Source organism: Neomonachus schauinslandi, chromosome 5 (genome assembly GCF_002201575.2).
Source record: "Neomonachus schauinslandi chromosome 5, ASM220157v2, whole genome shotgun sequence".
Lineage (NCBI taxonomy): Eukaryota > Metazoa > Chordata > Mammalia > Carnivora > Phocidae > Neomonachus > Neomonachus schauinslandi.
Window position 1 is genome coordinate 116,044,046 of NC_058407.1, and position 15,343 is coordinate 116,059,388.

The 15,343-nt window shown below is 36.5% G+C and overlaps 1 protein-coding gene across 1 annotated transcript in view; it reads left to right on the forward strand.

Annotated features, from left to right (window-relative positions):
• The window catches only part of LOC123324862 (ankyrin repeat domain-containing protein 26-like), a 33,234-nt gene extending 20,962 nt beyond the window's left edge, over window positions 1–12,272 (forward strand). Inside the window, exons 5-7 of the mRNA XM_044915233.1 lie at window positions 11,054–11,112; window positions 11,431–11,496; window positions 12,040–12,272. Coding sequence (XP_044771168.1) covers window positions 11,054–11,112; window positions 11,431–11,496; window positions 12,040–12,272 — 358 coding nt within the window. The remainder of the gene's footprint in view (window positions 1–11,053; window positions 11,113–11,430; window positions 11,497–12,039) is intronic.
• The last annotated feature ends 3,071 nt before the right edge of the window (window positions 12,273–15,343 follow it).

Genomic DNA, 15,343 nt, shown 5'->3' on the forward strand with positions numbered 1-15,343 from the left:
GAAAAAGAAATGTTTCTAACACATCAACTTTCCACTTGGAGAAAGAACTGGTAATGAGAATTCTAAGGAGAAATGTACACCTTGAAAGGATGTATCTAATGAGATACAGATGGGGTTAAAAGAAAATAGTTGAGGAATTTTTAGCTAAAATTCTGAGCTCATGGGGCGCCTCGGTGGCTCAGTCGGTAAGCATCTGCCTTTGGCTCGGGTCATGATCCCAGAGTCCTGGGATCGAGTCCCACATCATGCTCCTGGCTCTGTGGGGAGCCTGCTTCTCACTCTGACTCTCTCCCCTCTCATGCTGTTTCTCTCTCTCTCTCTCAAATAAATAAATAAAATCTTTAAAAAAAAAAGAAAAAAGAAAATTCTGAGCTCACAATTAGAGGATACTAAAAAATATACTGTAACCTTTTTTCTTATTTATTTCCTCAACATAATTCATTTGCACTTATAAATCTTAAACATAAAAAGGGAATATAGGGCGCCTGGGTGGCTCAGTTGGTTAAGCGACTGCCTTTGGCTCAGGTCATGATCCTGGAGTCCCGGGATCGAGTCCTGCATCGGGATCTCTGCTCTGCAGGGGGGTCTGCTTCTCCCTCTGACCCTCCCCCCTCTCATGTGCTCTCTCTCTCTCATTCTCTCTCTCTCAAATAAATAAATCATTAAAAAAAAGGAATATAAATTTGAGCCATATTTTTAAAAATTCATATATTTAATTATGCACATTACTTATAACATTCCATTATACAGAATTCCATCTGTCTGCTCATTTATTCACATTCAAAAAATACTAAATTGCTTCTTCCAAGCAAGACTTTATTCTGGGTGTTCCAGGAGATGCACAATTACATTTCCTAACATCCAGTAGCTTATAATGATGCAGGGGCTTTAAAATGAATATTTAAATAAGAATGAAATTTTAAATTGTAGAATCTGATACAAAGATTGAGTAGATATTTTTAAAAACTATAATATAAAAGATTCTGAAATTGGACATTTTACCATATGGGTACGAAGAGCCTCTGCTTCTAGAGCTGATTATTATTTTAGGCAAAACATGTATTCTTCACTTAGATAAAGTTTTAACTAAACTCCTAATGGAATTATTTTGAAAACACAGTGGAATACCTTTGCAATATAAATTTTGAGAAACAATTTAAATTTCTGAATTTCCACAATTTCTAATATTATTTTAGTCTAAATGTACAACAAAGGATAGAAATAGAGAAAAAAGTCTTTTGTAAAACTATATGTTACCAAGGGAAAAAATGTCCGCAATAATTGAATCCACTAAAGATTTCATTTAGGCATGAGTATTATAAACGTCATATTGAGAAAGAAGGAAAGAAAGTCATGTTAAGATAATTTAAAACTCACAGTAAAAATCCTTATGCTTGACCAAATATCTTATTTCCTCCATTATGGAAAAACTTTTCCCAATATAATTTTCCTGTCATTATGTATTTTCCAGTCCATTTTTTTCAGCCTCCACCTTCAGTATTTACCAGAGTAAAAAAAAAAAAAAAATTCAACTCATCATATTTCTACAAAATGGTTTGTTCTGACCAACTTTCCATTACAAACATAAAATGATGATAGGTAGGCCACTGCTAAATTTTAAGAGTAAATAATATACAAACTAAATTCAGAGCAGGAAAACAAATTTCACAAGAGTACTTTACCTTGATATCAAAATTAAAGTCTTCATCATCTGATGTAGGCCATGAATCATCAGTACCAGGTTTAATGGAAATACTTTAGAGCAAAAACATACAACAAAAACAAGTTTATTAAAAAGAAAAATCAAATGAAAGGTCAGCTATTTACTGAATGAAGTTTCTTGATATACTTAAAATTTGGCCTCTGTTTTTGTTGTTTTTATTTTTCCTGTATCATTAACATACAAGTGCTATATTAGTTTCATGTATACAATATAATGATAGGGCAATTCCATACATCACCCAGTGCTCATCATGACAAGTGCATTTCTTAATCCTTATCTCCTATTTCACCCATTCCCCCACCCATCTTCCCTCTGGTAACCATCAATTTGTTCTCTATCATTAAGAGTCTGTTTCTTGGTTTGTCTTTTTTTTTTCCCTTTGCTCATTTTTATTGTTTCTTAAATTCTACATATGAGCAAAATCATATGGTATTTGTCTTTCTCTGACTGACTTCACTTAGCATAATACTCTCTAGTTCCACCCATTTCATTGCAAATGGCAAGATTTCATTCTTTTCTATGCCTGAATAATATTCCATTGTGTATGTATATCACTTCTTTACCCATTCATCTATCAATGGACACTTGGGCTGACTCTTGTAAATAATGCTGCAGTAAACACAGGGGTGCATGTATCCCTTTGAATTGGTGTTTCCGTATTTTTTGGTAAATACCTAGTAGTGCAACTACTCAATTATAGGGTAGTTCTATTTTTAACTTTTTGAGGAAACTCCATACTGTTTCCCACAGTGGCTGCACCAGTTTGCATTCCCACCAACAATCCAAGAGGGTTCCTTTTCCTCCACATCCTCGCCAACACTTGTTTCTTGTGTTTTTGATTTTAGTCATTCTGACAGGTGTGCAGTGGTGTCTCATTGTAGTTTTGATTTACATTTCCCTGATGATGAGTGATGTTGAGCATCCTCTTATGTGCCTGTTGACCATCTGTATGTTTTCTTTGGAAAAATGTCTGTTCATGTCTTCTGATCATTTTTCAACCGGGTTGTGTTTTGGGTGTTGAGTTCTATCAGTTCTTTGTATTTGTATACTAACCCTTTATCAGATATGTCATTTGCAAAGATCTTCTCCTATTCATAGGTTGCCTTTTCATTTTGTGGACTGATTCCTTCACTGTGCAAAAGCTTTTGATTTTGATGTAGTCCCAATAGTTTATTTTTGCTTTTATTGCTCTTGCCTCAGGAGACATAATTAGAGAAAAAAGAAACAAACTAAAAAAAAACAACAAACCACTGCTACAGCCAGTATCAGAGAGATTACTGCTTGTGCTCTCTTCAAGTATTTTTATGATTTCAGGTGTCACATTTAGGTCTTAAACCCATTTTTGAGTTTATTTTTAAAGAAAGTGGTCCAGTTTCATTCTTTTGCATGTAGCTGTCCAGTTCTCCCAACACCATTTGTTGAAAAGACTGCTTTTTCTCCATTGGATATTCTTTCCTGCTTTGTCAAAGATTAATTGACCATATAGTTATGGATTTATTTCTGGGGTTTTCTGTTCTATTCCACTGATCTATATTTGTTTTTTTGCCAGTACCATACTGTTTTGATGAATACAGCTTTGTAATATAACTTGAAAACTGGAATTGTGATACTTCCAATTTGTTTTTCAATATTGCTTTGGCTCTTCGAGGTCTTCAGTGGTTCCATACAAATTTTAGGATTGTTTCTTCTAGTTCTGTGAAAAATGTTGGTATTTTAATAGGCATTGCATTAAATCTGTAGATTGCCTTGGGTAGTATAGACATTTTAACAATATGTGTTTTTCCCATCCATGAGCATGCAACATCTTTCCACTTCTTCTGTCTTAACACAATTTCTGTCATCAATGTTTTAGAGTTGTTAGAGTACAGGTCTTCCAAATTTGGTCTCTGTTTTTAAAAAGGTTTTTGTTATCTATCTTGCCTCCACCTCTCCGAAGATGTGAAATACCTAGTAAAGACCCAGTCTTAGTTCCCATAACTAAGAGTGACAGGCAAGGAATTCTCTGAAATGTTTCAAAGTTAATTGTTCAAAAGTTAACCACAATGAATTATCACCTTACACCTGTCGGAATGGCTAGAATCAAAAACACAAAAAACAAATGTTGAGGATGTAGAGAAAAAGGAACCCTTGTGCACTGGTGATGGGGATAGAAAATGGTGTGAAAAACAGTATGGAGTTGCCTTTAAATATTAAAAATAGAAATACCGTATGATCCAGTAATTCCATTACTGGTTACTTACTTTCCCAAAGAAAATGAAAACACTAATTTGAAAAGATATATGCACCCCCATGTTTACTGCAGCATTATTTACAACAGCCAATATATGGAAACAACCCAAGTGTCCATCAACAGATGTATCTCTTACAAACACACACACACACATACACACACAGAGGAATGTTACTCAGCCATAAAAAAGAATATGATCTTGTCATTTGCAACAATGTAGATGTACCTAGAGGGTATTATGCTAAGTGAAATAGTCAGAGAAAGACAAATACTATATGATTTCACTTATATGTAGAATCTAGAAAGCAGAACAAATGAACAAACAAAAAGCAGAAACAGACCCAGAAATAGAGAGAATTCTGTATTGCCAGAAGGGAAGGGGGTCGGGGACGGACAAAATGGGTGAAGGGGAATGGGAGGTTCAGGATTCCAATTATAGTAAGTCACAGGGATACAAGTACAACATAGGGAATATAGTCAATGGTATTGTAATAGCATTATGCAGTAACAGATAGTAGCTATACTTGTGGTAAGCATGTGTAACATATAGAGTTGTTCAAGCACTACCTTGTACACCTGAAACTAACATAACATCTTGTGTCAACTATGCTTCAATTAAAATAAATAAATAAATATACAAAGTTAAAGAACAAATTTATGTTATTAGTGGGAATACTATTCCCAGATTAAAAGATCAAAAATTATAAGTTTCAAATTTTTTCCTTCACAGGTCCTGCCTTATTTAGGTCTACATAAATGAGCAAGACCTTAAAAACCTTCATAGGCACTCAGAAGAGAGACTGCTATAAAAACAGAGTCTATTTCCTCTATTTCCCTATACACTGCCTAACATTTTCTTTCTGTGAGTTCCCACACCTATTATCACTCTTCTGCAGGGCTCAGTGGTACTCTCCAACCTTTAAGTCTTTAGTCTATGAAAGCACAGACTCCCAAAACAAGGATAGGCTCAAATGTCCAAGAGTAGGAGCCATTTCCTGCTCCTGGAGTACAAGCAAAATGGAGTTTCAGTCATCCGTGTAGTCATCTCAACGTAGACATGTTACCAACTACCCAAATAAAACTCTTGTTACTGATTTGACAGCCAGTCGTACCCCACCAAACCCTACATGTACATGGGCAGGGCATCAGAGAATTAAGAAAAGAGGTGGAGTGAGGAGACCGCTACCTTGGGCCATACATCCATGTTGTGTAGAATCTCCATTCCGCCTATTACTCAAGAGGATCTAAGCCACTCTCTGTAAGTTGGGGTGGAAGTAGATGATATCACATTCTTATATGCTGTAAAAAGATTCTTCCCAGTGGCTCAAATGATTTTAATATCTCTCAACAGAAAACCAGAAGTATGCTAGTTCATTCAATTAAACCAACAAACAAAAAAGCTGCTCAGGATTCTCTTCAACCCTCTATTTTAATATGCCTTTCTAAACAACTCCCAATATCCTGTGTCCTTCATTCCTTTGTGTGTGTGTGTGTGTATCCTTCATTCCTATAATTCATCTTTATCTAACTTATCATAAACCCCAATATTCTGACATCTTTTCTAAAACTATCCAACCCAGTGTTATTCTTCTTGAAACTTGGCCTCTCCTGCTAATTCCTTCCATACCCCCCTTCACTGTGTTCACAAGACCCCCTCCCCATCTTTCAATTATTAAAACATTTACCTACAAGATGAGAAAAAAGGAAAAAACCTGAATTTAAATCTCATTTCTGTCACTTATCATATCCAAATAAGTCACTTTTAATCTCTTTTGAGTTTCAAATTCTCCATTTAAACAACCACTTGGTGAGGATGTTGAACATAGGTTGCAGTACCAGAGGGTATTTTGATTAATTCATCTCTAAGATTCCTTAAGATCCTGAAATTCTATGTGCTTTTGATTTTGTCTATAGAAACACAGAGACTATTTAGCTGGCAGAAATGGAAATAATTAATGGACTAAAAGAAACACCAAGAAAAGCAGAGAACAAAGTAAAAAAAAAAATCAAGAAAAGATTATAGAAAAGTCATGGAGAAAAAGAAAAAGGTCTACAAAAAAAAGAAGAAGCTTCAAAGAACTAGTCAAGGGTACTAGCCTGGGGAAAACTAGACTGGGAAGTCAGTAAGTAGAGAATCATTTAGAAATATCCTCTAAATAGATGATAAATTTAATTAATGCAACATGGTCTACACCTAGATTACATATCCTTCACTTCTGGAAAAATCATTCATCTCAAGGAGAGCAGACATCACTATATCTAAGAATCTGCCTGATTAGGTCTTGCTTATGTAAAAGCTATGTACTGTGGCCATAGGTAACTGAGATCCACCCTAAAATCTTTGACAGTAAAAACAACAGACTAGTTACCACTGCAGTAATTACCTCTAGTTATCACTAGTTGTCAAATATATTAGGACAAATGCTTGAACTAACCTGGTTTCTTAAGAAAACTCTAAATCAGGATTAACACATAACTGAATATGACTGAGTTGATCTGACTAGGATCTATATCTTAATCCCAGTGCTGCTGAGGGACAAAAGAATGGAGATGGGAGTCACACAGGCTGACAGTCAAATCATGGGTCTGCTACTCATTAACTATGTAATCACAGGTCAATTAATCAACCTCCCTGCACCACAGCTGACTAATAAAAAATAGGCTATAATAGCAGAGCTACTTTGTGAAGCTATTGTAATGACTATATAAGTAATAAGTGTCAAGTACATAATATAGTGTCTAGCCCAGAGCAGAACTCAACAAATGCTTTTCTCTGCATTCCCTTAGTTAACACATAATTTGAAAGATTCCATAAAAATCCTACCTGCTTAAAGACTCTTCTTCAGAATTCTTATCTGCCACTAAAGAAAAAAGCAAAATACATTTTATTTTTATTTATTTTTTTAAGATTTTATTTATTTTTATTTGAGAGAGAGAGAATGAGAGAGAGCATGAGAGGGAGGAGGGTCAGAGGGAGAAGCAGACTCCCTGCCGAGCAGGGAGCCCGATGCGGGACTCGATCCCGGGACTCCAGGATCATGACCTGAGCCGAAGGCAGTCGCTTAACCAACTGAGCCACCCAGGCGCCCGCAAAATACATTTTAAATCAACAATAGAAAAATACAGAATATTAAAAGTATAAGACTGATGATTTGTTAAAAAGTATTCCTTCAAGATCACACCTGGACCACACTGGAATGAGTATTAACTATAAAATTGGTAGGCAGTTAATGCATTAAGAAATCTTACTTTCTCCTCTACATTTACCAAATGCAAGAAAAGAATGGTATTTATCAGAATTTGATACCTCCAAGTGAATGTTTATAATGACCATAATTGTAACCAAACCCTATGAGACTGACGGAAAACAGTATCATTAGCAGAATCATTATCATAGACCGACAATGTCAAACCTAAATAACATGATTCTTCTGGACTTCCACTACTAGGAGCAGTTAAAAGAGACTGCATTTATTTTGCTGTAACACAACAGAACTTCTCCAGCTCTTCAGCAGAGACTGTTAAGTTTAGGATGAAACATCTCATCACAAACTTTGGTCTATAGCCACTGTACTTTGCAGCATGGCAAAACATAGCAAACAGACTCCCTATGGCCTTATTTCCAATTGCAGGTAAGTATGAAAGATTTTAGTGATTTTAGTGATTCTGGTTTTATAAAGTATAACCTCTTGAGACTATCTACTTTCATTGCTAGAGAGTCTATCTGGACCCATCTCTTAGACCAGAATGGTACCAATGGTTAGTGCTAGGTAGTAGTACATGATGTCATTGTTCTCAACCCTCCCCATTATGTGACAAATGTCTATAGAAATCACACTTTTTCAGTCTGTAAGGCATATGTCATCAGATCCTACACTGATGAACACAAAACAAAACAAAGGACAAAGAATATCTTGAATCACTACATTCAATTACCTTGGAATTTTAATTTTTTAAACATTCAAGAAGAGGGGCGCCTGGGTGGCTCAGTTGGTTAAGCGGTTAAGCATCTGCCTTCAGCTCAGGTCATAATCTCAGGGTCCTGAGATCGAGCGCCGCATCGGGCTCCCTGCTCAGTGGGGGTGTCTGCATCTCCCTCTCCCTCTGCCCCCCCCCTCGAGTTTTCTCTCTCTCTCTCTCTCAAATAAATAAAATCTTTAAAAAATAAAATAAAATAAAATAAAAATAAATAAAAAAATAAACATTCAAGAAGATATCCCCTGTATGATAGCAACTATATGACATTCTGGAAAAAGCAAAACTTTTCAAGTTAGGGGTTAAGGGTTGTGGCAAAGGGAGGGATGAATAGGCACAGCACAGAGGACTTTTAAGGCAGTGAAACTATTCCATGTCATTATACATTTGTTAAAACCAATAGAATGTACAACACCAAGACTGCACTGAAATGTAAATTATGGACTTTGGATGATAAAGATGAGTTAATGTAAATGAAACAATGTATCCCTGTGGTACAGGATGTTGACAACAGGGGAGGCTATGCATGTATGGGAACATGGGGTAAATGGAAACTCTCTGTACTTTCTGCTATATTTTGCTGTTAACTTGAAAATGTTCTAAAAAGTAAGGTCTATTTATCGTGAAGGAAAAAAAAGGTATCCATTAAGCCTGCTATCACCATGTATTAAAGTAAGATACAGCCACCGTGAAAATTAAGATAAAGACCGAAGTAACAGAATACAGGTATTATCCACCAAATTGAAGTATATGAAAATAGATAAAGCAAATAATTTTAATTGCATACTTAGGCAAGAAAATAATTGACAATTATATAATCGAATCTTATAAACAGGGATTCACTATCATGTGAAACAAAACTGGATTATCTATATAATTAAGAATTTTTATTCTAATTTTAAATCAGAAATCATTGTTTAATCTAAGAATCATAATGAAAGTTTAATAAGGTAAAAAAACCAGATAATTACCTAATATTGCCCCAGTAATGTATGTACAAATACCTGTTAAATATTCACCAAAAGTCAAAAAAGTAACCAGCACTTCAATTTAATACAGATCATGCTACTGAAACCAGTACCATGTGATACCATCATATTACTTGCTGTTAAAATAAAATCTTAAAACAACAACAAAAATTAAGTCAGGGCTATAATTCCTATGCAAAAAAGATTCCATAGAGCAGGCCAAAGACTGCCACCATTAGATCCCACTTGAATGGCTGGCCCTTGGTTGGTATCCGGGAACTTGGATTTTGGGAGGGTTCCCACCATTCCATAGCTGGTAAGAGTGGCTGTGCCTAAGTGTTGGTACAAACCAGGTGTCTTATCCTGTATACTTGATTTCCTTCAGGGAACCTGGAATTTTGGTATACGCTAGGGAGAAGATGCCTACATGATTATCATTTCAAGAAAACTTCAGGCACTGAGTCTCTATAAGATTCTTGTATTGGCAGACAACATTTCATATGTGTTGTCATAATTTGATGCTGGAGGAATTAAGCACAGCCATAGGCAGAGGATTCTTAGAAGCCTGCACTTGGTTTCCTCTAGACTTCACTCCATGCACCTTTCCTCTGTGCTGATTTTGCTTTGTATCCTTTCACCGTAATAAACCAAAGGCATGAGTACAAATATGCTAAGACCTGTGAGTTCTTCTAGTGAATAACCAAATCTGGGTGTCGTTCTGGGAGCCTCTAATACAACTGCATTATATGAAATTTTTATGATTTGGGTTGATATTTTATACATGATTACAGTCAGACGGTTATTTCACAGAACACCTTTCCTTGAATCTGGTTTTCTTAGTATCTGCCTTGGAGATTCCTGTTTTTCTATACCCATCTGAATAAAGGCATAAAAAGAAGAGATGACATAATGATCAGAAAATAATGTCAAACAAGCAACAATCTTATTTTAATCAGGAAAAAAAAAGAGAATCCTGATGATTACCAAAATGTTCTACAGTATAAAATTTCCTATAAAAAAATGAAAAGATCACATAAATTTTCTCCAACTAAATAGGGATTAATTCGGGGCGCATGGGTGGCTCAGTGGTTAAGCGTTTGACTTCAGCTCGGGTCATGGTCCCAGGGTCCTGGGATTGAGCCCCACATCGGGCTCCCTGCTCAGCGGGAAGCTTGCTTCTCCCTCTCCCATTCCCCCTAGTTGTGTTCCCTCTCTCGCTGTGTCTCTCTCTGTCAGATAAATCAAAAAAAAATCTTAAAGAAAATAAATACATAAATAAATAGGGCTTAATACCATTTTTATGGTAGTTAATGAATCAATAAGGTAACTGGGATAATTATAGAAAAATATGTAACTATCATACACAGTTTAACAACACACTATTGATTATAGAGTTTTGTTTCCAGTCTTTTCCTTAATTTCTTACAGAATTAAAAGCATAGTTCACCTATTAAAGGCAGTTGTCGACAAACTAGTCAAAAAGTCAAAAATAGGATGCCTGGGTGGCTCAGTCGTTAAGCGTCTGCCTTCGGCTCAGGTCATGATCCCAGGATCCTGGGATCGAGTCCCACATCGGGCTCCCTGCTCCGCGGGAAGCCTGCTTCTCCCTCTCCCACTCCTCCTGCTTGTGTTCCTGCTCTTGCTATGTCTCTGTGTGTCAAGTAGATAAATAAAATCTCTCTAAAAAAAAAAAAAAAGCCAAAAATACTCCATCCAAAATATGAGTTATCCGCTCCACCCTGAAAATAGTGGATTTGATCATTAAAGATCAATAGGGCTCATTTGGGGGAAAACAAAATGAGTTATCTTATATACATAGATGGTTAAAAACTTGGTAATCTAATTGACCACATATTCTTGTTAAGTCACAGTTTACCAATTTCTGGAAAAAAATATAAAAGCATGTCACATTAAAAGTGTATCAGATAAAAATTTCTGACAATCCAGAAAATGCTTTCAGTCTTGGCAGACCATCATCACTAACTTTGTCACTGTGATACAGATACAAAGAAATTTAGCACAAGAAACTAATAAAATATGAGATACACTTTAGATTAGGTAGCCCATTACCTTAGAAGGAAATACACATATATGTCAAACATACATATGGTAGAAATGTGTTCTAATAGTGTTGGATTCCAAGACAATTTTCCTTAGCGCTTTCTTTAGAGATGAAATTCAGAAAGGAGCAGTAGAAGTGGAGATATTAGAAGAAGGCAAATGAAAAGAGGATCAAGAGAGACAGCACTAACCAAAATAGTCACGTATTGACTGTTTTTACTGACACAGAATTCCTAAACTAGTGAGACTAGTATATTCAGTGTATCACCTTATATTTTCTCCTCGGTATTATACTAGTTTTCTGCAATAAAATATTTAAAAGAGGTCAAAAGGCTCCAAACTGCAGGTCTGTAAACTATTTCTGATCAAAATTTAAAACTCTCAAAATACAGCTGCATCATGATTCCATATCAGAGATAGGACCTGACAGTGGCTTCCTGCCTGTTGCTGTTTTTGTTTTCGTATTCATCCAGAAGAGTGTATTCATCCAGAAGGACTTGAGGACTTGAGGAAAACTCAAGTATCTCCACCAGAAACAGGTAAGAAAGACAACACTTTTCCTCACACTTGACTCCTAGGTTTGGACAATTATGGAAAAATGTTGGCAAGTCTACTCACCAGGCTAGACCATTTTCCCTTGACCCTGTCCGGGTAGACACTGCAGTTACAAAAAAGTTACGTAGGACCTTACTTGATGTGTTATTTTTCCATATTTGGACGTAGAAAGTACCAATCATGTAAATAATAGATCGTACAAATCAAAAATTCTTTTGAAAAGGTTACCACCAAAGAGCTTTTAAAAGTTAAATCCAACTTTCTTTTCAGTAATTTCTTTCTTTTCAGTAATACGCCTCCTTGAAATATTTTTTTAATTTTTTCACCATCACTTCCTCTAATTCCTCTCTTACGTTTCCCCAGTCACTCCTCAGTCTTCTCTACTAACTCCTACTCCTCCATCCACCCTTATATTTTGGTATTCCCAGGGTTTGTTCACTGGCCTCCTTCTCATTCTATATGTTTCTCCACCATGGACAAGCTCAATCTTTGTCCAAGCTATCACTTTGCTTAATAATTCTAATCAGATTATTTCAAATCTGCACCTCCAACCTTGAAGCTCTACCTCCAGCTAGAAACTCCTAGTATTCGATTATCCAATTACCGAAAATATACTACATGGACATTCCATCAAATTCAACATATACAGAAAAAAACCTGGTCTTCCCTACTCCCACCGCTCTCCTCTCTTCATCCGATAAAGTCCTACTCATTCTTCATGTCCAATTTAAATGCTAGTGTACAACCTGGAAACATATGAATCTTCTTAGATTTCCTCTCTCCCCTAACTTTTTACATTCAATAATCACGAAATCATATTAACTATACTTCTTTTCTGTCTCTGCTTTATATTTCCCCTGCCACTGCCCTACTCAAACATGAGCTCTTAACTGATGACTTCCAGAGGGGAAAAAAAAAGCCACCAACTATTATTGTTATTTCTTAAATTAATAAAAAATTTTTAAGCAAAGTGAATGAGAAAGGGGGCACGTGGGTGGCTCAGTCAGTTAAGCATCTGCCTTCAGCTCAGGTCATGGTCTCAGGGTCCTGGGATCAAGCCCCGCATCAGGCTCCCTTTTCAGCGGGGAGTCTGCTTCTCCCTCTCCCTCTGCCCCTGCCCCTCTGCCCCACTGTGCTCCCTATCTCTCTCTCTCTCTCAAATGAATAAAATCTTTAAAAAAAATTGTTTAAATTTTAAAAAATGAGAAAGACATAAGGCCTAGAAAAAGAACAACATTTTAAATTGAATAAACTGAGCCTCCTGACTTTTTCAGTATAGAAGGGTGAAAATTTCATAATGGACTGATACTAGGCTAAGGAAATATAAGCTTCCTTTGTCTTCCAGTTTCTTTACATGGTTTCCTTCAATATATCCTCCACATGAGGGGCCAGCAAACTACGGCCACAGGCCAAGTCCGACCTGCCATCTGGTTCTGTAAATAAAGTTTTATTGGAGCACAGTCACATCTATTCACCAATATATTGCTATGGCTGCTTTCACCCTACAATGGTAATTGTAATTGAGAAACCACATGGCCTAAAATAGTCACGATCTGGCCCTTGAAAGAAAAAGCTTGGTGATCCCTATTTTATGCCATAACCAGAGGGCCCTAATTCAAATCTAATCTTATTACCCTTCTGCTTCAAATTCTCCAATGAATCCCTGCATCAAATACTGCTGGCTCCCTCCCCAATGGCCATTCCGTAATTCTTCATTCTTGCTGGAGAACTACAACTTTATTTGGATATTTGTTGTCCCCATACACAAAGAAGGTGGCCTCACCCCAGCTTCAAAAGGAGAAATGATTATTCTAAGCTATTCACAGTACCTGATTTACCAGTGACTGGTTTAGGAACAAGCATGCGATACATCCGAGCGTAGAAAATGTTAGAGGAAATTCACTGTAAGCCTCTGAGTTTTCTTCTTATTTAAAAGAAATGTATAGGGGGGACCTCGGTGGCTCAGTCGTTAAGCGTCTGCCTTCAGCTCAGGTCACGATCCCAGGGTGCTGGGATTGAGCCCCGCATCAGGCTCCCTGCTCCGCAGGAAGCCTGCTTCTCCCTCTCCCACTCCACCTGCTTGTGTTCCCTCTCTCGCTGTCTCTCTCTCTCTGTCAAATCAATGGATAAAATCTTAAATAAATTAATTAGTTAATTAATGAAAGAAACATATAAAGAAAAACAGTCCTTCCAGTCATTGGATATTGTCATGTGAGACTAGGCCTGGAGCTGTTGCTAATTAGCCAACCAGGAAGGGAGACATAAAATACTGCCAACCTCAAAGCTGAACAAGAGACAACTGGGACCCTGATGACATCACTGAACCATCAAAACAATTCTAGTTCCTATTGTTTTAGTCACTATTTTGTTTTTTTTTTTAGATTTATTTATTTGAAAGAGAGAGAAAGAAAGGAAGCGTGCAATAGAGTGCAAGAATGCGGGGAAGGGCAGAGGAAGAGAATCTTCAAGCCCACTCCGTGCTGAGCACGGAGCCCAGCGTGATGTGGGGCTTGATCTCATGACCCGAGACTGTGTAAAACCAAGAGTCAACACTTAACTGACTAAGCCACCCAGGTGCCCCTGTTTTAGTCACTGTTATAAGTCACCTATTATTTGCAGCTAAAAGCATTTTACCTGATCAAGTTACCAAGGTCTACAGGGTAAGATCTACTCCTTTCCATACGACTGAAAAACTTTCATAAGCTTGCCTTAGCTAAGTATTCACCTCATTCCAACCATTCCCATAGCACACTTTTTGTACTGGCAAAACTGAACTGCTCATAAATCCTCCGAAGTTCACTCGTACATCTTAGCCTTTGCACTGCTGTTCCGTCTGCAAAACATGTAATCTTGATGGATGTTTCTCCTGCCAAACATCGTCCTTCTGCCACTTTACCTGGCAAACTTACTATTCAGTCTGCATACTTACCCTAAATTCTACCCACTCTCCTAAAACTCTAATTCCTCACTATGGACATAGTATCTGGAACATATTAAATGCCAATAAAAAAATAACAATGGTAATCATAAGCACTAGGGGACTCTGGCACATAGTAAGCACTGAATAAAGTAGAGTAAATAATAAAAATGACAATGATAATAACAAATTCCTGGAGGGCAGGGATTGTGTTTTTTGAATGTTTGCATTCTACAACATCAGAATAACACTTAGGAACTAAAAGACACTTGATAGTTATTTGTTAAGTGAACAAATGAAAATAAGTAAATTGCAAAACCAAGAGACAGTTACCTTAAAAAAAAAATCTCATTGGTATTGCTGCATACTAGCTAAGTTTTGCAGTTCTTATTGTTTGCCATTTGTTTATGATACCAGGAAGGTATTGTAAAGTCCCCAGTTTTAAGGATAGTTCCTTTTTTAATGAGACAAATCACTATATAATAATATTTACTAAATGTAATCCACTTGTAAAAATTAAAAGATCCATTTTCATAACAGGTTCAATTTATTATAATATGCTTATAGAGAAAACATAAAACATACTAACTTAAAAATCTCTTTTTCTTATTTACACAAAGATATCATATGGGATTTTAGGGGTCATGACTAAAATAATGAATTTCTTTTCAGACAATACCGCCTCATATTTTAAATTACCTACAATTAACTTCTTTTGTTGTTGTTGTTCATACTGAGGTACTTTATTTAATTTTTTTAATTATGTTTAGTTAGCCAGCATATAGTCCATCATAAGTTTTTGATGTAGTGTTCAACAATTCATTAGTTGCATGTAACACCTACTGCTCATCATAACGCGTGTCCTCCTTAATACTCATCACCTGGTTACCCCATCCTCCCCCCCCCCCCCCCCT